The sequence below is a fragment of the Oxyura jamaicensis genome, chromosome 1, assembly GCF_011077185.1.
Source record: "Oxyura jamaicensis isolate SHBP4307 breed ruddy duck chromosome 1, BPBGC_Ojam_1.0, whole genome shotgun sequence".
NCBI classification, from domain to species: domain Eukaryota; kingdom Metazoa; phylum Chordata; class Aves; order Anseriformes; family Anatidae; genus Oxyura; species Oxyura jamaicensis.
Window position 1 is genome coordinate 141,936,537 of NC_048893.1, and position 24,915 is coordinate 141,961,451.

A 24,915-nucleotide genomic window follows, 5' to 3' on the forward strand; every position below is an offset into this window, starting at 1 on the left:
ACTTCCTATTCTGTGGTAAGCATCTGACTTCACAGAAAGACAAAACGCTATTTACAATATCCTTGCACCAAGTATCTTATCATCACTTTCAGAAAGTGATGCTGAGCAGGACAGGACTTTATACTGACAGTTCTCAGCCAGCCACAATTTCATATAAGCCTTATTTTCTCCAAGTCTCAGCTCACTGGCATGCAGCAGCTTTTCCTCTTGTCAAACTCAAAGTCTGAAACAACAAAAAAAACAGTGCTTTGGAAGAGAGAGAGGTACAGTTAAACCTCACACCAGAGCTGTTTTTTTTATTTCTGCCAGAGGAAAAAAAAATACAGAATTTTAACAATCCCACACTAAGGACAGCTTAAAGCTTCAGAAATAGAGCCAAGCCAAGACTACAGCGCTTATCAGTCAAATGTTTTAAAAAAGTGATCAGCAACACAGGGATTTACAGAAAAAAAGTGTCTTTATTAGCATTGTTACAGGCAATGCATACATAAGAACTGATCCTTAAAGTGTACAACCCCCCAGCCAAGTTTAAAGCAAGAGAATCAGCAGATTGAGACCTATATTGTACACATGTGCAGTAACAGGATCTCTCTGGACCTTCCAACAGAAGAGACTGAAATCACTTTACAAAAAAATGTAAATAAAAATAACACCCATTTTTTAAAAAAGTGCCAGCTCCTAACAAGCTGGCGTAGCATCAAAAATATCAAACAGGGGAGTTGTCCAATCATAAAGAGTTCCTGTAAGGTTTGCGTATTGCGTTCACACCCTGCATATGCCAGGCATCGTGTTTAAAGCTTAGTAATAAAAAATACACACCTAATAGACAAGGTGGAGTTTAGATAAATTTCCATTTTGTCAGTTGTTACTGGATTTCTTTAAATGCATCATCAGTATAATTAACATCATCACTGGATGGCAGCAGTACCAAAAATGAACATTTTCCCTTTGTTAAGAGTTCTGCAATTGAGTCAAAGTAAATTAGCAACATCCCTCTCTGGAATCTTTACACTGACATTACCTTATGCCAATTCCAAAACAGCACCCTTAAAAAAAAAACAAAACAAAACTTTTAGCTGGTTTCTAAGTGGGTAAATATTTAAACTAGTTAGCAAAATTAAACACCAGAATTTTCAGAAGTTATTTCTGTGCATAGTTAAATGCTGCAAGATGATTTCACATTTAATAAAGCAGACTTTAAGAAGCAATTTGCAAGAAAAGGTGTTCCCTTACAATATCAATCTTAGCTCAGGGGAGATAGGTATTTTTTTTTCTAGCTTCTTGCAATTGCTTTTCATCTACGCTGGATTTTAGTGCAAGTCATTAAATTGTTTGATATCCAGCATGGCTCCTCTTTCTGCCAATCAAATAAGCAATCAAGACAATTAGAACAAGACCAGCAAGGGCTGCACCAACTATTATAGGGATCAGCATGTTGTTTTCATCCAGCTGACATTCTTCCACTGAAGAGAAAAAAAAGATTAGTGTTAGGCACGAGTCCACTGACAGACAGGTACTTCCAGAACCCTGCCTCCTGCTCTCAAGCACACAGATAAAACCAGCCGAGTTAACTTTTAGCTTAGCTTGGCAACAGCTAGAAGGAAGCCAAGTGCAGTAACTAGTCAGTCACAACAAAGCTTTTCTAGTAGTTGTTGTATGTGTGTTGGAGAGGTTTATAAGAGCTGCTTCCCTCTCAAGGGCTGTTACTGTTATGCACACAGCTTAGCCACGGTAAAGCTGTCCGGGCAGACTCCTCCCCTAGCCTTTTTGTTTTAAAAAGTCACAAAGGACAGCATTAACTTGACCTTTACCCCTTTCATACAACTGTCTGAAGACAGTTAGGAAGTAATGCTCTTCCTTAACTCTTCTCTAGACCATAAGTAACAAGTCCAAGTTATTTCAAAGCTGTTTCTTACACACTTTTTGCACTAGCCTCAATTCAGACATCTTATCAACCCCTACAACACCTGTAACAGGGCACGTAGAGACTAAGCATACCACCTACAATTTGTCTTTTGACAACAGACTAATAAATTTATATCAAATTAAAGTCCACAAACCTTAATGTCATTCCCTCCATCCCTCCCTCCCCTAATATAAACCACTTACCTGCCCCAAATTTGTCTCCATCGACCTTGAAAACCTGGACCTGAACATTGAACACGTTGACAAGGGCTTTGTCTGTGACATGGAGATTCTCCTCTGCACTGCACTTGTAGGAGTTCCCTACGGTAGCTCTCAGTTCACTCATGTTGTTGTTTGATGCTTCAAAAATTTGAGCTGTGTAAGAGAAAGTCTTATTACAGAATCCTGAAAAGCAGGAGCTGCAAGGTCATTGAGCTTAAAATTCGAGGCATTTACCCCATTTCTAATGGGTTCTTTAATGCAGGCAACCCATAATGTTTATAGAAGTAGACACTGAACGTAAGCTTGTTGAAAGTCCCTACCTTTTGCTTCAGAAGGCAGAGTCGTGCTGATACTCACACCTCGCAGGAAGAATTTGTCATTACTTGCATTCTTTTTTTAAAAAAAAAGAGGGAGACCATTAGTTTTAATTTAAAATAATGATGTACAACAAGCTGTTACGGTTAGAGTTCATTTGTGCGTGCATTCAAAGGACAGTCCACAACTGGGATGCTAGCATCCAAAGAGCTTACTTTGAGAAAGAAAATCTACTGAGGGTATGCACCTCAGGGAAGGCTGCTGGTGGGGAGGGGGGCAGAGAAATGCAGGCTGTTGCTCCTCAGACTGACCTCACATCCACCCCAAAGTCAAAAGTCTCAGCTCTGCCTGAGCCAGGCTAGAGCAGTAATCCCACCTCTGCTACAGACAGCAGGTAACAGGTCAAGGCATCAAATTTGATCAATCCAGAGATCATCAAATGCAGCACAAAGCTCTGACAAACCCTGGATTCAGTTCTCAAAGGTACATGGCTCTAACACAGCACTGGGACTGGTGTTGGAAACAGGGTTCCCAACCATCCTGGGAGACCACACGGCAAGCACACGTGCCCCTTGGACTGTGCACAGAACATTAATGAGGACTTAAATCCAGTTCTAGACTGTTACCATAAGGTGAGATGCCTGTTTGTCACAGGCTATTCCTCTGCTTCAGTGGAATTGTTCTGAACTTGTGTAAGAAGAGCGGGCAGTGCAATAGGAAGGAATTCCCATTCCAAACAAGATGTGTGTGTACAGGTACATATTCTTTCCTCACAAGAGTTATCAAGAATTAAACCCTCTAAATCCTAGTATTAAAACTAAAGGCATTACTCATTCCCCTTCCCACAGATGGATTGTTCTGCTCTAGTACTTGCCCAGATTAATTTTCCCACATCAAAAAACCTGCAGACCCTCCATGCTTTGTCTATGGGTCCTTACCAATACGAAGTGGAAGATAATCTTTGTTTTCTCAAAAGTCAGATTTAGGAAGGCAGACACGTTGTCACATTTTCCAGAAGCAGTTGTATTATGTGGTATGAAATTCAGCAAGTCTAACCCCATCTAGGAGAGAAGAAGATCTATTACGACATCCGTCCTTCAAGCAACTAATACACAACCATGTGACCAGGCAACTCCTAGTTTGCTTGTACTCACATGTATATAATGCCACATTTGCCTGCCTATTTTACAGGCAAAGGGGCAGATATGTAATGCAAGCTAGACCTGGTATAGATGCACCAGAGCTACCGTGCTGGCACTGAGAGCAAAGCACATCTTTGCATCCCTGAAGAAGCTCCCTGCAACCCTGACTGCCAATAACCTGCTGCTTTCTCCACGCTAACCTTCTTTGCTCCTAGCAGCACAAGGAAAACATCAGTAACCACCACTACAGAGGGAGCAACAAGCTATAAAATACCGCTTCAATGTAATGTAGAAGCAATCAAGGAAAATGTCTGCAAGGATAGTCATCCTGCAAGCCGTTTCAGTTCAAAATGCTTTGGCATTGCCCCCGGTACCTGATCTTACACTGTATCTGCAGGGGGCTGTGGGTTAAATGCATTTGCCAATCAAATAGAAACTGTCAGCAGCTCTTAGATGTTAAACCTCACGTGACTTTGGAAGCCTGATTTAGCACCTCCTCACTGGTCAATAAATCAAAAATGAGGCAATCCAGCTGTGCTGGAATGCCATGCTACATGAAACAGCTTCGGGAATTTTATTGGTGGCTTAAACACAGTTACCACCAATCATCTACTTGCTGCATAGCAACACATCAGCAATCAGTGCTTTTACCTCTGTCATAAATAAATGCAATACATTCTTTTACACTACTACACACAGCATTAAGCCCCTAAATCCTACACAGATACCACCCTCCTCACACCATGCCCTTTATCACTGGGATCCAATATGAATGACACAAAAGCAGCCACAATTTGTTTGCCCACGGTCATCCACGTTACCTCAGATTAATCCACAGGACAGCAAAAAGCTTGCAGCTAGGCTTACTGAGCCCTTGGTTGTTGTTTCCTGTTGAGGGCCTTCAGCAGTGCCTTTAGGATTACAGCTCGTAGCTTTGCCTTACTGGCTAGTGGCTAACAGGTTTGCCCACCAGACTGGCAAGCTGGCCTTTGTAGCAACATAAAGAGCCTATACCAAGGCTAGATCTTACCTAAACCATGCAGCACTTTTGTCAGTGAAAATCACCATTATTTAAGTAGCTCTTAGGCATTACAGATAATCCCAGTACTCTTTGATATTGGCTGGAAGTTAAATCTTTGGCAAGTGTTTGAGTCCCCTAAGAATTTGTCAAGTCTTTACATTTTTACAGTAGGAATAGTTTCCCACTCGAACAGTCATTCCCCTTTTTCATCTGGGCACCCCAGGCCAAATTCCTGGGATTAACCGTTTGCGTATCTTGTTTAGATGGCATCTTCGGTATAGAACTCCCCCTCATCATATATAATTTTTTTAATATAATTTTGACTGCTTTTGTGGCATGGCCATTTACACTAATGGGATTTGACAGGCAAGGTTAGTACTCTTACTGAACAGAAAAAGTCTTTAATGACCACTTTCAGTAGAGTAAAACTGTTTGAGTCTAAACCAATTCAAATATTTCAAACAAAAATCCAAACAATTCAAATAGAGGACAGTCATGGATGAACACTACAAAGAATCAATATATATATATATATTTTACAGAAAATAGCATGTAATAATTTAGCAAGTCTTCACCAAAGAAAGGATTTTAAGATCTTGAAGAAAAATGTACCTTTTCATCTTTTTTTTGATAGGTGATATTAAGCTGTAGCCCCATGGAGGCAAGCACACAGGTTCCATTTGTACCAGTCACATTGTATTTACCAACGGCAGGATTTGGAGGCAATGCAGTTGGTGCTGGGCTAGCTGTTGGAACCTGGCTAGTAGTCTGTTTAGGAGTTGTTGGTACTACAGTAGTAGTAGAAACCATGTCTTCAGAGCATTCTGTCTCTGGAGAGAAAGGAAAACAGACAGTCAAACAAAGGCACAGGATGATCTACCTTTTAAATCCTCGAGGGAAAGGAGGACACGATTTCAAGTCACGTTTCCTAAGAGGAGATAATAAATGCTGAGAAACAATAGCAAAGCATTACTGGAACTCTTGCTGTGAAGGTTAAGACACTTAAAACGTAGCATATGAAAATGCCACCTCTGCTGTTATTTGTAGAAGTTCATGGTGCTTGCATCTGCTTTTATTCATTTGTCATTTTGCTTCACAACCAAATCAGGATAAATAAGATTCATACATTGACAGAGCCAGCCTTCCTACTGTATGGTCACAGCAAGGCTCAAATGACTCCCCCTTTTTGGGCACTGTGCTAGCAGCAGAGGAACAGTTCTTGTCTCAGTATTAAGCAGTCTCCCAGGAAATACGTAGTTCTCACTCCCTCCTTTCCCCCCAGTACACTACCAGGTCACGAGGGCCCTACTTCATTATTTTGGCAATAACCACGGTAACATTAAAATACTACTGGGCCTGTCGTCATAGCAGTGCTGTGGCTTTTATCCTTAACAACATGACTCTAAGGCCCTGTTTCTGATGGCAGGTGTTCTATATCGTTTCCATTTGGGTTTTATGTCCACCCTCTCTAGTTCTGCATTAATAGCTACCTACCACCCGAGGTACAAGGCAGAGTGAAGATGTCTGCCTGCCTTCTCTTTTCATCTAGTTTCAGCACCAGCTCCCAAGGCAAAAGGAACAGTGGCTGCGTTTGCCAGAGTATTCACAAATACCAGGCAGCAAGATCTCAACACACTGTGAGAGCCAAGAAGGCTCCTGCACTGAAGATCTAAGCCAAAACCAAAGGTCACAGCAAAGACTTTACTGTGGCACAGGCTTCCATGTTCCAAGCCAAGGTCACCTCCCTATTTCAGGGATACCTTGTAACTTTATAAGGATGACAGCAACTGCAACTGTGCTATAAATCATCTCAATTCTGAGACAATTTCTCAAAGGCCTAGTTCTAAAATACCATCCGTATCTGGTGGATACTAATTAATGGATAGCCTCTGTACTTAAACAGCAGCTTAGCTTTTGATTATGGCTCAGAAAGACACTCTAAGCACACCTTCTGAACTCAGACTCCAGCACAGCACACTTCCCTATTTCTACTCAATTTCTGGAAGGTGGAAGTGCAAAGAGAAGGTGGATGAATGGAGGAGTGACCCTACCTTCTGTAGACTTCACAGATACTGCTCAGGTCCCAGACCATGATAATTTCCTAACAAATAAACCAGCCAGCCACTTTGAGTGGTAATTCAATGCAGAATTTCCCTCCACCTGCAAGGCCTCAACATGTACCATACACCACCTCTAACTACAGCTGGCAGAGATGGAAACCTCCATCTCACTTCAAGTGAAAGTTTGCCCTGGGTGGAGTTTTGATACAGTATTTTTACTGAACTCACTCACAGCATAGTTCTTACTAACTCTGCAAGACAGATGTGGAGATAAGATATCCTTATGTCTTTTTCTGACCGTTACAGAGAAGCAGCTGATAATACTAACAGATAAAGTTAAAGCCTCCTCTTTTCCTCAGAGCTGCAGAAAATCATTGCAGTAACTGGAGTCACTGCCAGAAGTTACCATTACTAGTGATGCACAGATGCATTGAATACTGACTTTTCTTCCCTTGAGAGACCTTTGCCCAGATCACCAAGAGAAATATCCTCTAATGAAAGAGCTGCAGGTTAAAAAAAAGTTAAGGGAGAATTCCAGATCTAAGATCTAGTTTATCAATAACTAGCTGCCAAAAGGGTAGGGGAAGTCTTGAGCTCAAAAGGAGGGTAAGAATGAACTTATCTGGAAAGAACAAGGTATTTTCTGGACCAAGATTTAAAAAATGATAAAGTAAGAATTCTTCAACCATCTGAATTACAAATAAAATGAGAGGAGATAGCTCATTATGCAGTAAGAATTGAAAAAACTACAAATATCTGGGTAAAGTCTCAAGAAAGTAATAAAAAAAGAACAATATAACTAAAAAAAAACGAGCATGGCAGTATGAGTAACAGTAATGTGGAAATAGAAAAACAAACCAGCTTGAACTCAAACTAAAATGTCTATCCCCAGATCATAGAATCACATGTCTTTTCTAAGGATAGCTTCATCAAGACAGTGATACCACAGGATGAAGGAAAGCAACCTTGAGGAAGTGAGCCTGGCAAACAGACATTAGAAGAATCTAAAAACAGAAAAGTAATCAATTAGGAATAGAAAGTGAAACAAATGTTGATAAACTTGCGTTCCAAAGGAACATCCGCCCCAAATAATGCAGTATTGTCTTACAGCTTAACCAAAGGACTGCAAGAACAGATAAGTGGTGCTGAAAAGTACTAGGCAGTAAGGAGATCTTACTGAAGTTTCAGAGAAGTTAAAAACAGTTTTTCCCAGTATCATTGCTCATGTTAAAGCCTGCTCATAACTGATCACCTTTCCTATTTGTCTAGTATACCTGGATAACTGGATCAAGATACTTAAAAAAATGAGATCGCTCTGAAGACTGGAGTAATAGAAACCTATTTTTAAAATTACAAATATGGGTCTTTTACTGCAAACTAGTTCAAAGGGAAAAGTCTGATCAAGAGAAAGATATACACTGAAACCTGAGCCAGCAATGTGAGGCAGCCATAAAAGAACTGTATTATCTTGCATCAAGCAGAATATTTCTCAAAGAGATGGGACAAGGATACTCCTGCAGAACACAGCTTTTCAATGAATCCATAAGATGCCAGCACTGACTACCTTAGTTTTAAGATTAATTTCATCTTAACAAGGGTATAAATGGGATTAACAGCCTAAGAAAGAAGAGTTTCACATTACCCTGAGAAGACTTCTTACTTGCCCCAGCAAGACTTTCCACTTCCTAAAATACCACGGACAAACATGAAGAAACAAACTGAAGAACATTGCCACAGAAACAGAGCACAATAAAAACACCATGAAGTAGTCTGACTTCTAATCGTTACAGAAGTGAAATTCTGAAATGCCTTTCAATGCAAGCAACCAGGACAAAAAGTCATTTTGTTATTGAGACTGAGTAAACATCATTTTTACAGCTTATGTAAAATCTCTTGTAGGAAGAATTATGTATCTGCTCCCTCCCTACGGACCAGTTCTCTACTGTCCTCCACTCTATCACTACTTTTCCCCAGAACACAGTAACCGGTTCAAATCACTTTGGCAGAGTAACTATAAAGTGATCAGATACTTCTCAAAGCAAGATTTTGGCCACGCGCCCAGCTGACCTACCACAGCAGGTGTTCACACCCCTAAGCAATTGTGAGCAGAAGGAACGTTCCCTAAAGCCTGTACAACATCCATGGGAACATTGTGCAGCATCTTCCAGTCGTGGACGCCGACACCCTCAGAAAACCCGAGGTCCATTCATTTCAGAAGATTCTGCTACAGAGCTATCAGAGCTTCAGATCCAGTCTATAGCTGCCTAAATATAAGTCAGGACTTCAAAATAAACCAATTATGAGATCAGTTCCCCGAGTACATTTTCTGCTACAAGATACTTACTGTTTCTGCTGAAAGTGCCATTTGTGGGATAGGCTTCCAAAGTCACGTTGCTAAAAGTAATGTTCACATGCTTCATAAGGATGTGCTTGGAGTTGATGCATCTGTATTCTGTGCCCATATGTGCCTGAATAACAGATTTTTGTGACGCTTCCATCACTTTTCCTGTGAAAAGGATCATATTGCAACAGTAGGTAACAGTTTTTATAGAAAAATCAGTATTACGTCCAGAAGGGTGACACAGTGAGAGCAGGAAGCTTACCTTCAGTTGAATTATGGAATAAAGTTGCATCTGACAGGTTGTAGCGGAAAGTTAGCTGTTCTACTTTGTACTTATCCATAGTTTTTGAGAAATTCAGGCTTAACAAATGTCCTGCTCCAAAACTCAATGCTAGCATTGGCTGAGATGTGTTACCATCACCACATGAGCTGTATGGCTGTGTTGTGGCATTTTGTGGAAGAAAGAAGTGTGCAAACTGTAAAAAAACACACAACACAATATAACATATAAATGGGATAATGTAATAACTTTGCCTTACTGCTTTTTAAATATCCTATGAACCTGCTACAAAGCATACCGATAACACCCATACGCTATGTCTACTTACATACCTGTCTGTAGGAAGTAGCATGTTATTGGCACTCAGATTTCTAAGAATATTCCTCAGAAATTTGAGGACAAAACTGTATGCCCTCACAGCACCTTAGACTTTCCCTTTATGCTAGCACCACAAATTTGCAGGTGCATCTGTACTAGGCAAATCTGATCTGGTGAACTCCAGACATGTGAAAGACAGGAGAATTCATGCTTTGCTTCTCATGGTACAATTGAGTAAGAACAAGAGTGAATGGTACAGTGTACATAGTTTGGCTATAACTCTTTTGAATTTATTATATATTGACAAGGAACTTGGTACCTCAGGATAAATAGAATGCTTACTGGAAAGCATGAGCAGACTGCTCAACAAGAAGAAACGGACAAAAGCACGTGACGAAAGCAGTTACCTCTGAATGCAAGCCTGTATCAGCAGGATTTCAGACCGTCAACACTGAAAAAGTCAACTACACAATTCAACTCTGCTCAAATCACACATAGCAAGTGTTAGCACTGGCAAAGCAACTGGATGTTTTAATCTCACACTATGAAGACTAGAAAATGGTAATTTTAACAAGGGTGCCTTAAAACATGCAACTGCAATAAGATTATAAATGAACCACAGTTCTGTCTAGTAGTAAAGATGCAAAAAGCAGTAAATTGAGAAGCAGAGTGTTTGTAAATAAAGATTCTTAACTTTCCAGTAACATAGTTGCTGATAAAAACCTCTAAGTCTGAAGATACACTGAGATCTACAATGATATGCTAAGCAGGTCACAGGTTTCAGGGAAGCTTCAAAGCTAGATTCCAATGGCCATTTCAGTTTAGACATAGCCCATATAAGTAACCTGCAGTGACCAAGGTCACCAAAGAGAGACAGGCAGTGTTTTATCCTTTACAGTCACAGTGAAAGCCATTATGGCTCCCAACAGGACTCGTGTAGAATTCCAGACAAAATTTCACATGTATCACTTGTGGTGGTTTCATACAGCTTTAGTCCTGCTGTTTAATTACAGGAAGTATCAGTAATAAAGGAAAAGTTGAGGCAACATGACTGGAAGGATTCAATGTTTGCAGAAGCAGTTTTTCTGGCTTAAATATTTGTTCAACATTTGTTTCAGTACTGCACACGTGCAAAAATACCCCACATTTTATAAATGCATGTTAGAGAGAAGCAGCGAGCTACTCCCATTACCTGTTTTTGCCCATTGCTTTTGTATTCCACTGAGAAGGCTGCTGTCAGGTTAGCAATTACGCAGACTTGGCCAGATGAATCTTTCACATCAAACGAAGAGGAAACCTGTAAAAAGCCTGGTGAGAGAGACAAGGATTTAACTTGGTGTCACATTAAATTTAGTTTTTGAACCCGAGCAAAGAGACAAATATATACATATATATAAAACTCTGTTATGGGAGAATATCCTGAACAGCAGTTGAGTTTGGAAACAGTCATGAACAGTCTATTTACTAGCCTTAACATCACTAATATGGGATATATATAATATGGGATATATTTAACAGCCCAATTAGAAAAAGACAAAGCCATCCAAACCCGAACTGTTGACATGAGAGGTCCTCAGAGTATAAGAAAAATTTGTAACAACTGTATCAGCCCTGCTGCTCAAGGCAGCAGCTCTGCATTCACCCTACACAGCAACTATTTTGCAAGCTTCAGCCAGAGCTGACAGAACACGTCGGACCCCACACGCCCACGGTGCTCAGCCTCCCCCCGCAGCATGCCACGCTGCCTCCATTCCTGCTGTACCAGGACACTCGGCTGCACACGCGCTGAATGCAGCATTTAGAAGGCTTGGACTGACTGCAGATGTTTTGGAGTTACTGCCAAAAATAGCGTGACGGAGCATGCCACCCTTGCCAGGAGAGCTTCTCTTGACTGTCCTCATGCTCCCCGCACTTGAGGAGGACGGGGGCCACGACCTTGGCTCAGACGGAAGTTGTTTTCCTGCCTGGTTTAAGCTCATCTCAGACCAAGTGCTGGCTGACAGAAGCAGGGCTTCTCCCGTTTGGAACACAGCAAAACTGACCTGCTACTGCCAACTGAGCAGGGTAAAGCCCTATAGCCAGAGGAGCATGGCATCATCCCTTCTCACGGCAGCAAGGACTTGCAGCAGCCTCCACCTGCAATGAAGCTTCACCTATGGGGTTGGCTGCTGGCAGGCTGGATTTCACCAGAGAACCGCTTATCCCCTGCTTTGTCTGCAGGAAGGGCCAACTGGACAGTGCTCTTGCATCTGTACTCAAAGCAAAGTGTTCACATTCTCTATTGCAGAGCATTTTCTTTGTTTCTGATTCTTATTCTGTCCCCACACATCTGAAACGAGCCTCACCACAAAAAGCCTGCACCATTTTCCTGCTAGCACATTTGTCACCTCATAGAATACCCTGAAAAAAAAAAAAGCAGTTACAAGGCACAAACCACTCCATTTATCACAAGCAAATAAGCTTTAAAGAGTCAAACATGCTAATCCACTCAACTGCTGATACAGCAAAAAGACCCAGCTGAGGGATTATCCATTAGCTAGCTTTCCAGCCCTCAAGAGGTTTTTAAAAAGCAAATCCCAACTTCTGAAGTTTTTGCCACAGAAGTATCATGTATACAATTGCATTATGACAATTATTAGGAAAAAATGGAGTTTTGGCGTTTTTGTCAGTTGGACTCAGACAGAAGGCACTTCAGTTTAGGAACACATTGGAAACAATTTCAGCAAGCAACCTTTTCCCAGGTTCTTCACCACAGCAACAATTCCTTCATCTCCAACAAGGGAAACACATCTCCCCCAGCATCAAAGGCGACCAAAAATAAAGTTGGAACTCACACACTTCACCCAGCTATTCAAAGAGCACAGACTGGAAACCAAAGACAGATTAAAGAAATAAATTGCTTAATGGATAATGTAGAAAATGTGTATTTAAAAAAAAAAAATGTCCTACCTCTGACTTTATGTCCATCTTATCGTGTTCCTGAAGGCACATATATTCACAAAGAAAATGCTACTTATTGCAATTCAGCACAGTACTAGCAATAATTGATGCTCCTCCACATGGAGGCTTCAATTTGCAAAGTTTCCTCCACATTGAATTTATGTTTGGAAATCAGTTACATTGTACCTGAGTACTTGCTTTCTTGAGATCAGAGCAGCTTACACTTTCTTGAAGATTTCTGGCACTGCACAGAAAATGCTGTAGAGGCAGAAAACAACAGTCCATGGCTGCTTGAGCTAATACTACCAACGGATACTGTGACAGAATGAAAATCTTCAGTATGCATGCTGATTCCATTGTTTTATAGCTACTAGAAAACTTTGATTTTAGAACTAAAAATAAGCAAGTAATAGGCACTACAGAATGAAAAAAGTTTAGAAGAGAATTACAGAGGAAAGAGAAGACTGAAAAACAGCGTTAAGAAAACATTGCTGCCCCGAAGGAAAATATGAGTCCTGCCCCTTACAGATGATTCAGAGAACAACAAAAGACAATGCAAAGGTACCACAGAAATCACTGAATGGAACACAGATTCTGGGAATGAACAGCTGACAAATTACCCTCAGCAAGTTTAAGTAACAGAGAATAAGTGGTCTGAGCAAGTATTAAAATAACACCTACACAGCTACTAGAATTATGCAAGGTTAAGTTCACACCATGATATGAAACCCTGTCTGGTTAGCATGGAACAAACACTATAAAACCCCATTCCCGATCCAGAAATGTTAGGCAGCTGCTGGATTTGCAGTGTCAGAGTGATGAGACATGCGTCAGGCATGAGACATCAAGCTATCCTCAATGAAGTGGCAAAACAGGGCCGTAAATTGGCATTCACGAGGATGGCGATCAGAGCAAGCACTGTGCTGGCAGTGCAATCCACTGCCATCGTCTTGGGGGCAGGGGTGGAGAGGCATACAGAACAAACTGAGTGAAACATCAGGGATAGAGGGGCACTGAAAAATTTGCAAAGCCATAGAAGAGCAAAGCAAGGTACTGAAGGAAAGACGTTCCTGCCTACTCTTCGCTCCAGCCAGCCAGCTTAAAGCAGAAGAACAGCTTGCCGGGTTTGGGAGGAAAGCAGCTGTTGAGTTTGAGAAGGCTGCTTCAGTGCCGACCAGTGATTAATGCGTGAATCATCTCCAGCCCACAAACAATAAGAGCCTGCAGTCAAAATGTCAAGAATACAGAAAGCAAACTGATGTTGAATCAATCTGTCCTGGGAATATTTCTAATTACGTTACATAAAGTAATGGTCAGTGTTATCACAGCATATCTACAAATTGAGAATATTGCTTGTACTTCTCATAATGGTACCATTCTTTGCTATTTACCACAAGAACTGATAACAGCCTCCAGTGTCTTCAAACTTTAAATGCCCTTCTTAATAAACTACAGCATCTTACTGTGCCAGAGCCATGGCAGTACTTGATTTACACAGCTGAATAGATCCCAGACTTTTTAATAGCAAGAAGTTTTGTGACATTCATTATTCATTCAGCTGGAAATAGTATAATATCTAGCAGGAGAATCACCAAAAGTTTAGCAGCATTGTTCAAATGCTTTCTTTGGATTCCAACAGGTTCCTAAAAAAGGGCTCCTTACACATTTATTCCAGCTACACATTTTCACCTGAAAATCATAAGGTATCTGATCCATTTACACTTCATTTCTGAGGTTATATTGTCATGCAAGAAAGATTGAAGGAAAATCTGTTTAAGGAACAACTAGATAGATATATTGCTTAAAATCTAGCATCCATCTTTATTTAACAAACCTACATTAAAAAAAAAAAAAAAAAAACCAAACAGAGCTTATTAACATTCCAAGAATCAACAAGTCAAAGAAAACTAAAACTTCCATGGTTATACAACAACTTATCTTAAGCTGATCTACCACAAAAAGTTAAATGTGTTTTGAACTGAAAGCTATGAAGCTAGCAAAACAATCTGGCACATTTGAACAATCTTAAATCTGAGCCCTTCTGAATATTGTTCATAGAAAGCTAGGATTCCCCCTTTCTTGACCAGGCCAAGATGCTTTCAGGTTTCAAGCTTTTTATGATTTATATCCTGTTAGTCAAGCACAGCTACCCTTAGGCTGCTCTCCCTTATAATGGAAACCTATCAAGGGAAAAAGACAAATGCTTTATTTTGCTTTAAAAAAAGCAAGCATGTATTAATGGCAATTGTTTATGCTAGCTGCTTGCAGAGAGGACTTGGTTACAGTAGTTAATCATTTACCATCTCCAAGTTTTTTCTAAAACCGTGGGCCATTGACAACAAGGATCTCAAGCATGAAAGCAACTTACATATTGTTTTTTTGTTGCTGTATTCATGTTTCCTGCATAAATATTGTCCTGCCTCCCTCTGTGAGGAGGGCACAGCGAGCCGCCAGACCCCAGTGCCAGGGGTGTCGGTGCAGCAGGCGCCAGCGCCAGGCGGCCATTTTGTGTCCACATTGCCAGGCCCCCAGAGAAGGCACCGGGAGCACCGCTACCCACGGGGCAGTGATCCAAGGAGCAAAGCCATGCTGGGTCTTATCTAAAGGTTTATTTCTCACTGTACACGAGTGGAAGTGTCCCAGTGATTTACTCACTTGGCTGATTCAGAAGGATCCTGTCACCTCGGTGCCGTTTTGTGAGCAAAATAGTGACCCTGGTACTTCAGACTCCTAATGTCTGTGCCAGAGAATGGGAAAACCCCTGAGGAGTTTTGATTCTCTCCTCTAATCATGTCTTCCAATCTAAGCACCACTCCCAGACAGGCACCCTGGATGAGCCCTTTCTTGGAAGAGAAGGCAAGATCACTTGCTTAGGATCCAGGATCTACACTACCTTGGGACAGTACAAAACCCAAAAACTTAAAATATATATATTTAAAGACCATACTATTTACTAACCCTTATATTTCTGAGGAACAAACGAAAGCAATAAATCCTTCGACAGATCTGATGCATGAACCACTTTGCCTGAGACAAGACGTTCTTCATAAAATTGAGGTAGCATTCACCCGTCGTCACCTCTAGACTCAGAAGACTGAGCAAAGGATATCAAAAGCATATCAGGAAGAGAAAAGGCTAGGCTCACCTCAGCTGCTGTTGGGATACACTCGAATACAAGCACAGTGACAAAAAGCAGGACCAGAGCTTAATTCAACATTAGTGGGTGCCTTGGTAGAGAAGATGAGCTGCACTTGCACAGGCGCAATATCCGATTACATCAAATTCCTGATCCAACCCCAGAAAATGCATCCTTCCCACCTTACAGGGATGAATTCACACAATCTTAGATGCTATTTTTTAAACTGTTGATTTACATTAGGGCAGTAAGCATTTTGCTTCTCAATCCAAGTGTGCAGGTGAATGACCTCTCTCTTTATAAACACAAAAGCACAAAGCATTATAAAGGAAAGGATATTTTGCAGCTGTACACTTGCCATTTGGCCAGACAATTGCACAATTGCATCAAGTTTAGTCACATGAAGCTTCTTTATGGTTCACAATCTAGAGGAAGGAAGTCTTGGGATAGCTCTACAGCAGCTGATTACACGAGTCCACCGGGAGGGCTGATACACCATGGCTGGACTCTTTCCAGCATTCGCACAAGTTCATTTTGCACTTACTCTGGTTAACATTGCTGTCTCACACCACACAAATAACACACCCTTCAAGGTAGCTGACAGCCCAGAACAGCTTTTTGGAGGAAGGAGCACCACTTAAGAAGTCCCCTCAGAGGAGAGGAAATCGGAAAAAAGAATAGTCTTGCCTCAGTAAACCACTCTCCTATTGTTATTGAGGCAAGTGAAAAGATCTGACTTGTCAAGGAAAGTAAAGCCATATTAATGTATGTAACATTACACTGACTAAATTCTGTGTATTTAAGAAATGAGAAACCACCAAAGGTTAATCCAAGAAAACCAAATGCTTTAAAAGCAAGGACTACTGCCCATGCTGCACTGGCAGGGTGCTACTTACACTCTTGCCCTTGGACACAGAGAAAAGAGTACTGGCAGGCAGCATGCTGCCAAGTGACAGGGAAGGCTGAGAAACTGTCACACTCGGATTGAACAGGATACCACTTTATCTTAATGTCAGAGGCACCAAAAATATGGAGGCCTGATTTACCAAAACATAAGATGCATTTTAAAAAGCAGGCATGTAATTTAAAATTCTGGTAATGTAACGAAGCATTCAAATAGCTGCTATAAGTACTGCCGCTCACACCCAAAAGGATCTCCTGCCAAGCTTAAAAGAAAAAAATACCAGGAAATCCAGGATTTCACTAATCTTTCGCAAAGAATTTCCAAATCATGCCTGATTTGAGAGAAAAGAAACCATTGCAGTTCAGCTGAAACAAGCAAAGGAAGGCATACCTTTTTAGAGTCAGAAACAAGTTCTCTAAAACATGGTAAAGGCTACAGGCTACAGTGAAGTAAAAATAGTTAGCTTCTCAATGAAATGTCCATCCTCTCCTTTCAGTAGGGCTCCCCTGTACCTAGAATAAATTCTTCAGCTTATTGTCTGCTACTGCTTAGCAATCATCCTGTTCACTACAGAACAATCTGGAAAGAGGTTATGCAAAAAGTGAAACTTGAAAGTCGGTCTGGACAGGGACCTAAGGCGCATATCTCAATCAGCGTGATGGGGAGCCAGTGGAGTTTTTACCCTGCCAGTCAGAAGAGCTGCACAAGCCAAGGCTGAGTAACCTGTCACATGACGACAGATTGGCACTAGCACACGAATTCAGGTCCTTTGAGACTGTGTCAATACACTTATAGAAGCTATCAAGCAAGCACAGTGGTAAGTGCATCGTTTGATAAAGCAACATTCCTTAAGTTGCACAACATAACAAGGGTTATACTTTATGAAAACGACTTCAGTCTTAGTTCCATATAGCTAGTAATCCTAAGTCTTAGGAAAACAGTAAAACACCGCATTATTTAGTGGCTGGGATTCATTCATCAAGTTTCTCTCAAATATCCCTGCTAAGTTGCTGTTTCCAAGAAGCATTCTAGCCTGTTATCAGGTCGCTCCTAATCAGTACATCCAATGCAAGTACAGACAGCAAAACATGTTGGTAGCAAAGTTTGAAATTCCCCTTCAGACTGAAGTTGTGCAATAGAAACACGTGGATTACACGTCAATAACCCTGAAATGGCATCATGGTACCTTTTACTCCTGCCCCCCACCCCCCGCCAGATCTCAGATATTTCACTATTTGCTTGCTGATACTGAATCAAATAGTATGTAGCAACATCCAACTACACTTACATTTTGGAAATGTTTTCTCTGCTGTGCTCATGTTTCAGTGAGGAGAAGAACTGACTGGTGCTCCGGCACTGGAAGAGCACAAGTGCCTCTGTTGGGCTGGACACCCAGCACAACTGGCATGGCGTGCTCAACAGCAGACAAGCACGATCTCTGTACCGTGAAAACAAACAGCTAACTTGAGGGAAAGTACTTCATTTCCTTTAGATTCCCTTCCTGGCATTTATCATTATTACTCAATCCTTTTGCTCATTCCATATACGTGTTTTATATTAGCCAGGAAACTCGTCAGGAAACACTTAATGCTGACACATGAGGAAATATTCAGCCCAGCGCTTGCTACTCAACACGAAGGGAAACTGAAGCAGTAACTAAGATATGGTGGGGGGAGAAAGCTCAGGCAGATATCAGCATACTGTCCCAAACTCAAAGCACTGCCGAACAATGCTTTCACATTTGACCCACCCTTATAATCCTCAAGCCTCCTATGATCTTGCGCTAACCTAATCAGCGTTCACTGAGATGACTAAAGGGCTGCAAATGAGTCCAGCTCAGGTAAGGCCATTCTTCTCATCACTCCCACCCAAGCCTCTCAGCCTGGGAGGTTACCTGTGACTCCAAGGACAGCGTCTCTATTTGCACCACAAAGCATTCCCCAGGGATTTTAGGATGAAGCAGTGTGGAAGGATGAGGCATGTGTGTATTAGGCACTGGCACGAAGCCCTGTTGGTAAGCGTAGTTGGTTACTCTGTAGTAGAATGAATTTGTCTGTTTCTTCAACAGCAGAAACGACACATTTCACATATCGAGAAGTGACAACGCCAAGTGCACAGAACCGTGTTTACGAGTGCTATTTAAGCAGAGGGAGACTGCCACGGTCCCATCAAGCGCCATTTGCAGTGTCACTTTAAACCTGCAGGCCGACTGCGATGCCAACAGCCGCAGCTCTTCCTTCAAGCCATCCCCACAGGCCACACAAAGGACTCCCACTGGGACGCCAGCTCGGTGCCACTCGGGCTGCAGATCCCAACCCCAAAAACAAGTCCGACGGCACCGCCCGTCACCGTGCTCGCCAGGCCAGCTCGCAACGACCGGGTGACCAGCTCGCTCACGGGGGGCGCCGCGCAGGGACCGCGATGTTTGCCACCGAGGAGCTGTCAGGCGTTGTACGGGCTGTCGCAACCCCGAAGCCGCGGCTCCCAGCTGCTGCCTTACCCAGGAACCCCCGTGCTGGCTGCTGAAGCGCCCCTGCCGCCCTCGCCAGTAACCCGATAGCGGCGCGTGACGCGGGTGTCGCGGCCAGAAACCCCCAGGCCCGGCACCGCTCCCCCTCCCCCGGTTCCCCCTCAGCCTTACCCAGCAGGGCGGCCGCCGCCAGCAGCCCCCGCGCCATGGCCGGGAGCGGGGGGCGAGGAGCAGCAGCAGCAGGCGGAGGAGGAGGAGCGGGAGGCGGCTGCGCACGGCGCTGGGGAGGCAGGCGGCGGCCCGGCGCGGTCATATGACCTGCGGCGTCACGCGCCCCGCCCAGGGGGGGCTCACGTGACGGGGGGTGGGCGTCTCGCGAGAGGGGAGTGGGGTTGTAACGGTCGTAACGGCCGTCCCCTAAGGTGGGGGGAGCTGAGGTGCTGGCTCGTCAGTGAGGGAGAGCCCTGTACGTATTGAACAGAGCCCGAGGGGAGCCACCCAGATGACGGAGGGCCCTAGGCACAAGCTGATCCCCAGGAGGCTCCCCCTGAGCCCCAGGCAGCACTCCTGTGCTGTGCGGGTGAGGAGCCCTGGCACAGGCTGCCCAGAGAGGCTGTGGGGTCTCCTCCTTGGAGGCCTTCAAAAGCCGCCTGGAGATGGGCCTGGGCAGCCTGCGCTGGGTGGCTGCTGGAGCAGGGCTTGGGGCTGGTGGCCTCCAGAGGGCCCTGACAGCCTCAGCCATTTTGTAATCCTGTTTGGGAACTTTATGCAAGCTGCTGTATGTCTTACCTCTTTACTCACAGCTCTCACACAATGTGAGTTATATCAGGCCCAACAAGCCTTGCCAGCTCCAGGTGTTAACTGTGGTTCTCCGATGAGGCGTGCAGCCCTGGAATCCCTGTGTTAAAGGGAACGTGGTAGTGCTGGGTGAGAAACAGCTTTGGCCTGCAACAAAGCACACCTAAGCTTTGTATTGCCTTCAGAATGTTTCTTGCCACAGAGTTTAAAGGCAATCTAAGGTGGGTACAATCTTCTTGTGTAGAATAAACCCAGTCCCAGTTGTATAAACTCAGTGGAAATTAATGATTTGTCTTCTCTGCATCTATGTCTGCCTGTGTAGAGAAGACAACCCGTGTATCTATTCTAGTCCAAAACAGGGACCACTAATGAGTTGTCCCTGAATGACTTGTCATACAGGTAAAATTACTTGTATTTTCACATAGCTTCTGACATTGCCTGATATCTTTATAGACAGGAATTTTAAGAAATCCCACACCTTATTTTTTGGAAAAAAAAAAAGTGGTTTTTGTATTGACATTGTCAGATGTTAGTGTAGTATAGAGATACAGGGCTCAGCCATTTGATCACTTTGTAATTCAATGCAATCCAATGTTCTCTCTTATCTGTTAAGGATATAGTTTCTCCATCTGAAACCTTAGAAGTATTTATTTTACTATTTCTAGTGCTATTAGAAAGTGCTAATAGCTGCGTGCTGCTGCTTTCTCCTCATTGCATGTACTCCAGGTTAGTCAGCTCAGAGATGGAACTCTTCATGCTCTCAAGCTGCCTTTGTGTGTTTTTACTTAGGACCGGTTGGAAATGCAACGTAGCTACCACCAGCTGCTGAAGTCAAGTGCAGTTGTTCTAAACCAGACGACCTTTCCCCAACGTTTGTCTCGTTTCACTTACACTTCCTATTTCCACAAAACATCCTAGCAAGAAGTATCAGCTCTTAAGTGTGCCTTAGAGATCCGCCTTTCTCTTTCAATGATGCTACTATAAACAGACCTTGCTTTATACCACATTTTTCTCCGTGTCTTTCTAAAGACAGAAACACTTCATTTTTCACTTGCTTTTTCTTGCAGCACTTGGAGCAACCTTTATCCTCACCATGCATTGCCAAAAGCAGAAGTTAGCTTTAAAAAGGACGTAAGGAACAGCTCTGGTCAAGTGCTTGAATGAGTCATTTGCAGAGGAGTGGAGGTGGGACATGGCTTGTTCCGGTTTTTTGATCGCTGCTTTTGGAACCTGCACTGGGAGTGGAGGAAAGCCTGTGGGCTACTCAAAGCCTGCCAGAAAACAGCAAAGAGGGAGGCCCAATGGCACACTTAAGCTCGCTATTCAGTAGCCTTCCTCTCTACTGAAAAAAATGGTAGGCACTGATAAATTGAGAGTTTTCCTGATGAAACACATCTTATGCATGCTGCCATCAGCCTCACTGCTCAAGTACTTGTTAGCCAGCATCAGGCAAAGTTTGTAGCAGGGTAAGGTACAAGCAAACAAATTTAGGGCTTTTGTGAAAGCTGGTATACAGACAGAGCCCAGCAATCCCAGTTAGCACCGTCATTGAGGGAACAGTGGTCACGCGTTGTTTGAGCTGCTGACCAACATGCGTGCAGTTCCACATCAGGCATGGTGTGTTTCTGGTACTGAAGAGCCACGGATGTAGGGTGGCTGCCTACAGGGAAGAGCACGGGGAAATGCTGACAGGATCTGGGAGACTGGTGAGTACAGTACAGCCTGGTATGCAAAGTTCAGGCAGAATACGAGCAGGGAAGGCAGAGTACAGGCTGAGAATTTTCACCAGGAAAGGATTCCCATAAAACATGACTCCTTTTTTCCTGTAGCTTTTTGCTGCCTATTATCTAACTTCACAGGGTTATTTTCCTTCCAGAGAGGTTCACCTAGGAATAGATAACCACGTTTGTAGTACAGAGTCCACTCTCCCTAGCACCTGTCAAAGATCAAACACATACAAGTAAGTCTACATGTGTAACATGGTGATACACTAAAGTTGCTGAAAGGATTATCATTTATTTTTGAAAACACACAGCACAAAGAAAGGGATCCACCCCCAGGCTGGATTTCTAGATCCAGGTGTGCGTGTGGCCTTGTGCTCCTCTGCATTTTGTATTTCAGGGGAAGGAACACCAAAATCCTCAGCTCAGAGTGGAGATTCAATGGAGTTAACACCAAAGGCAGAAGGAAAGCTGGAGCAAACCAAAGGAGTTAGATAATAAAACCAGGTCCAGACAAAGTAATAGGGGAGAAGCTAAAATACAGAATAAAGACTACAGTGCACAAGGAGTGGGCAGGAAGAAGGCAGTTAGTGGCTGGTAAGGAAAGCTTTAATTGCCAGACTTGGGAAGAACCTACAACCATCAGCCATCAGCCTGCATTCTTGTACTCATGTTCCCTCAGAACACCTTGGGGTGGAAAATTGCATTTTAAATAAACGTAAGATACACATGAATGAGTTAAACTAAAGGTTGAAGTTTAATTCAGTTTAAATGGAAGGTTTTGGTTAAGATTCAGATACTCCTCACTTGTATCCCAGACTCCTGCTTTTATTTTTGTCATTCCATACAAGGGAATCGCTACTCTGTTTGTTCCAAGGATGCTGAATTGCCAAGATTCAGGCTTTCAAGACATTTCCTACTGAGCATAGATGCACTGCAAGGGAAATCTGTTACTTTGCTGCAGCCTGATGTCTTCATCACTAGGTGATCTTCCAGGAAGAAATCTTTAGGAACATCATCCTTGTGGGCACAAATACACCCGCGGGACATAGCGAACCCAACAGCCATTATCAACTAAAAGCTGGTGGAGATGGTGCTCAGTCAAATTCTATCACCAGCAATCAAAAAACAACCCAAAGCAGCTATTTCACTATGAAACAGCCATTACCAAGCCAACTGCTCTTTTGTTTGTTTGGCATTCACAAAATACCAGGAGAAATTTGAGGAAGACGAACAGAAAACGGGGGCCTGAGAACAAGAGCCGTAACCACACAGCCTCTCAATCTCTCCCATAGCTTTTGAACCTCTGAAGCCACTTTCAGACCATTTTTTTTTTTTGGGGGGGGGGGGGGGGGAAAAAAACCAACGCTGATGGTTCTCTTTTAGCAGTATTCCACAATACTGCTTCTTGAGGTAATTTATGGGGAGAGTCCAGCCAGGGACAACCAGCATATATCACGGAAAGACAGCCATCGTTACTTCCACTGCTCCTGGAACAACCCATTTTTAATTGCTATACCAGAGTAATTTGGCCAAGGAGTTCTAGGCAATGGCAATTAAGAAGAATTGCAGATCTCAGCACTTTTAATCAATTAACATCACTTTGTAAGGCAGACTCATTCCATCATCTTCAGAATAGCACCGCTGCCCTTAACATATTGTTTAAAACTATTGGACCAGGAAGCGCAGCACACGTTCATTGCTTGGTATCAGTTACTGTCTACTACAGCCAATTTTCTATGTGGATAAAGCCTCTGCCCATCACATTTCTGTGAAGAATACCTTCCTTTTTGTTTTAAAAGCCTTGAAAGATGGAGCTGACTGGCTTTCACATGCCTGGAAAATCAGTTACAAGGCGAGTCATAATGAATGCTAAAGAACTGCATAAATTAAGGGCCACCTTCTCACAAAGGCTAAGGAATTTAATATGCATCAAAGATTTTATTTGAATTAACTGGATTCAAATATTAAAATAAGTACATTAAATTACAACATTAAATATGCTTTAAATACAATAAACTAGATGTTTTTAGTTTCTAAACACAAAGGAAACAAAAATAATTCAGAAGAATGCAATACAATTAACGACACCAGATGACAGAACAAGGACCTTATGTAAATCTGCGAGATGTCAACTCTTTGCAATGTTTACTTTAAGAAGACATGGTGGCATTTCAACTGATGCACAAAACCCATGTTACATAAATTCAGTAAGGTATCTCTCAGAAAATATTGCTGTTATAATTCTCATTTTCGCCACGATCAAAACTCCTTTGGTAGCTCTTTTTCAGAATGAAACACACCAGTATGCAAATCCCAAAAATAAACAGCGTCTTGTAAGTATTACCACAAAAGGTATCTTCTTTATAGTTACAATTATCTAACAGATCTACAGTGTCTTTCCTTTAGTTCAAATCAACTTACATATATACAATATGTAACAAAGTACTCACAAAATCCTTAGTCTTTCAAGACAAAAAACTATGCTTTCACAACATCAAGACCAAAAGTCTGTTTTTTAAAAAAGTTCTCGATTCTTAAAGTGGAGCACACTGTACAGTAGTTTCCCTGTCTGTGATTTTAAAGGCAAAACTAAATGTTACGGCAAGTACATCAACAGTGATAAAAACCAGTTGCCCTAAAATGAGGTAGGGCCTCTGACTCAAATCCCATCCTTGCCACCAAACCCAGCACAAGTAGTAATAAAATAATAATCCATATTTTAGCTAAATAACCCAACAATTCACTACACACACGAATGCAGCTGTCCTCTTGGCACATAAAGGATCTCACTTCAAAACCTGATTTATCCAAACCAGACTGAAGTTCATACTCATTTGAAAGAAAATTAAACAAATACAAGGTCGAGGGTTTTCATGGTGCATAATTTCAAAAATTCAGTGTATTTCAACAACACTGTTTGTACATAAATGTTCGTCGATTAAGGGTTTTTAAAAAGTTACCCAAGTTGTCACTGTAGCTAAAGAATGCAGCATATAGGGTCTTTACGGATGCAGTCAGGAACACAGAAATGAAAAAAACAGACTTGCATCCATCATAGAAGTCTTTCTTACACAGGTGATTTTACCTTTCCAACCAACTTCAATGACAATTTTAAGCAAAACTGTAAAAATAAACTGAGAAGAACCCAAAAGAACAAAGAAAGAAATAAAAATGCGACATTTAAAATTAGTAAGGAGTCTTGACAAGGATGATCAGTTAACATATCATTTTGCTTCTTGTCCACAGCAGTGCATGCAGCTGGTTGAATAATATACATCAACCTGAAATCTGCTAAAAAATAAAGTCTGGAACAGCATAGGTATTCGGTGTCCTGAAGAT

At 42.3% G+C, this 24,915-nt stretch overlaps 1 protein-coding gene across 1 annotated transcript; it reads right to left on the reverse strand.

Moving 5' to 3' along the window:
* Positions 1–438: 438 nt before the first annotated feature.
* On the reverse strand, positions 439–19,344 carry LAMP1 (lysosomal associated membrane protein 1). Its single transcript, XM_035317762.1, has 9 exons — positions 19,226–19,344; positions 10,797–10,912; positions 9,269–9,482; positions 9,010–9,171; positions 5,218–5,435; positions 3,381–3,503; positions 2,448–2,517; positions 2,110–2,280; positions 439–1,463 (listed from the first exon to the last, which is right to left on the reverse strand). Exons 1-9 carry the CDS (start codon positions 19,260–19,262, stop codon positions 1,324–1,326), a joined length of 1,251 nt encoding a protein of 416 aa, XP_035173653.1. The 5' UTR covers positions 19,263–19,344; the 3' UTR covers positions 439–1,323.
* Between the last annotated feature and the right edge of the window lie 5,571 nt (positions 19,345–24,915).